This window comes from Lactuca virosa, chromosome 3 (assembly GCF_052849685.1).
Source record: "Lactuca virosa cultivar CGN04683 chromosome 3, Lactuca_virosa_CGN04683_v6, whole genome shotgun sequence".
NCBI classification, from domain to species: Eukaryota; Viridiplantae; Streptophyta; class Magnoliopsida; order Asterales; family Asteraceae; genus Lactuca; species Lactuca virosa.
This window is the reverse complement of record NC_136428.1, coordinates 118,817,425-118,819,988: the sequence shown is the minus strand read 5'-3', so window position 1 is coordinate 118,819,988 and position 2,564 is coordinate 118,817,425. Positions and strand designations below refer to the sequence as shown.

Here is a 2,564-nt window from a genome sequence, read left to right as displayed (position 1 = left end):
TAAAATAGTATAAATTATAAGGTATATACATACCAGGAACAAGGCGTTACATTTATGATAGATGAACGATTTATACATGTTTTACTTGATTTAAACTGGATATGTATTTTTTATACCTATAAATATATTGGGTAAAGATGGGTAGATGAAAGATGATATAGATGATGAAAGATGAAAGATGATGAGAGATGATGAGAGATGAAAGATGAAACATATGATGATATGCCTTGACTTTAAAGATGACGCCATCTAGCATAGTATAGATGACAACCACGGGCTATTCTAGACAGTTCAGTGGAACGCTAGTAGGCTCGCAAGCTGTAGGTGTTTGTGAACCATGTGTTCATCAGATGTACCCTAAAAACCCATTGACATGTATTGTGGGTGAACCCATAAAATAATATTGTCAATAAAGAAGATGATCCCATGGACTTAGTGCCTATTAGATAACACTAGCAGCTATGAACTTAGTGCCTAATAGATAACACTAGCCACTATGGACTTAGTGCCTATTAGATAAACCCTAGAAGCGATGGACTTCTTACATATTCCTTATGACAAATCCTTATGAATAAATATAGAAGAAAACCTACTAACAAGTAACATGGAGGAATCCCTGAACTAGTACTATCAGCATAGATGATCCTTCGGGTAGATCCTTAAGAATAAAGAATATAATGGGTATGAGAAATTGGGTTAATTACTTGATGATTAAACATATTAGTTATATTATTATGGGTTGAAAACCCTATGTACTCGCTAGGTTTCACAACCTGACCCACTCAGTTTATTGTATCACAAGTAGTGATATAAAAGATACATTGTGCTGAGAGATTCGATGAGTATTAGGCCACTAGTTTAATTACGGTAAGGTTTGTAATATTCATTATGCTTATGTTTCTATATTGACGATGACATCCCATTGTCTTAATATAAATAAAATACGTTTCTTTGGAAATGCTTTGATAATATCATTATCATGTTTTTTGGAACAAATTCTGCAATATTATTCCTCAAAAAGGATACTCTGATTTTAAATAAGCATAAACAAATCGGTATTTTCTGGTCGTGAAATTGGGGATGTCACAACACATATCCTAGAAATATGCATTTCATTTCCATCGGCTCCAGCTTACCATCATTCACACGAGCATAAGTAGTGCATCCAAACATTCGTAAACCAGAATTCTCAGAGGGTTTCCCAAACCACACCACTTGAGGAGTCATACAATGAATTACAGCTGATGGAGATCTATTCACCAAATAGAAAGCAGTGTTAATTGCTTCCGCCCAAAGTTTCTCCGATAAAGCAGTAGATAATCGCATGCACTGTGCATGCTCCACCAGTGTTTGGTTCATATGTTCTGCCACTCCGCTTTGTTGTGGTGTTAGCCGTACAGTGCGATGCCTCATTATACCTTCTATTTTGAAAATTTTGTCAAATGAATTCTTGCAGAACTCTAACCCATTTTCTGTTCTAAGTGACCTGACATGGTTCTTGGTCTGTGTCTAAACCATCGTCTTCCACTCCTTGAACCGCCAAAACACTTCATCTTCGTCCTTTGTCTTCAAAAAGTACACTCAGTTCGTCCTTGAGTAATCATCGATAAAAGTGACAAAGTTTTGAAATCCACCATGAGACTTCACATGAGAGGTTCCTCGTAGATCTGAGTGAGCACACTCGACGATCTCCTTGCTTGAGTGTTGAACCGAACTGAACGTCACCCTGCATTGTATCTCTTGAACAAAATCTTCATCGGGTTTAGCATTTCCATTTTCATCTCCACCAAACAACTCTTTCTTGCTCACATGTCCCAACTTATGGTGCCGCAACTTTCTTTCATCATCATACTAATCCAAGGATTGGGATACAGTCACAATTCCCTTGATCGTCCTTCCTTCGAGGATATAAATCCCATGATTCATTTTCCCCTTCATAACCACAAAAGCACCCTTGGAGACTCTTACCCAATCACCCTCTCCATAATACTTCAATCCATCATTCACCAAAGTGCCAAGAGAAATCAGATATTTTCGTAGCTTCGGACGAACCAACAATCCAGTTTCATGACTATATCATCGTGCATCTTGATCTGCACCATGCCACTGCCATTAATACTGCTCACCCATCTTGACTGGGCCTGTCCACTCTTTGAAGGATTCGAACCAGTCACGATTGCATGTCATATGATACGATGCTCTAGAGTCCAATACCTAAGTATCAGTAGAACTAGATGTACATACTGTCAAACCTTCACCATCATCCCCTTCATCGTAATTTCCTTAAACCACAGCAGCATTGTTGTTGCTTGGTCCAACACCATTATTCCATTTCTTCAGCAATGGGCAATCTCTTCTGAAGTGCCTCTTTTCCTTATAGTTATAACATTTGATGCTAGCTTTAGATTCAGAACTTGACTTCCCTTTGTTACCTCTATTGGATGTTCTTTCTCTTCCTCTGAACAAACCGGAGCTGGAAACTTCTTCTCCAAATGAAACTTTTCTTTTTAGTTCCTTGGACATCAAAGAATCCTTCACATCATTCATAGTGATCGTTGTCCTAC

At 37.9% G+C, this 2,564-nt stretch overlaps 1 protein-coding gene across 1 annotated transcript; it reads right to left on the bottom strand.

Moving 5' to 3' along the window:
• Window positions 1–1,083: 1,083 nt before the first annotated feature.
• LOC145163966 (putative mitochondrial protein AtMg00710) lies at window positions 1,084–1,413 on the bottom strand. The gene has a single exon (XM_079082701.1). The coding sequence runs from the start codon at window positions 1,411–1,413 to the stop codon at window positions 1,084–1,086; it is 330 nt and encodes a 109-aa protein (XP_078938827.1).
• Window positions 1,414–2,564: the final 1,151 nt, after the last annotated feature.

Coding starts and splice junctions, on each gene's coding strand:
- LOC145163966 (XM_079082701.1), bottom strand. CDS start 1,413: ATGAGGCATCGCACTGTACGGCTAACACCACAACAAAGCGGAGTGGCA.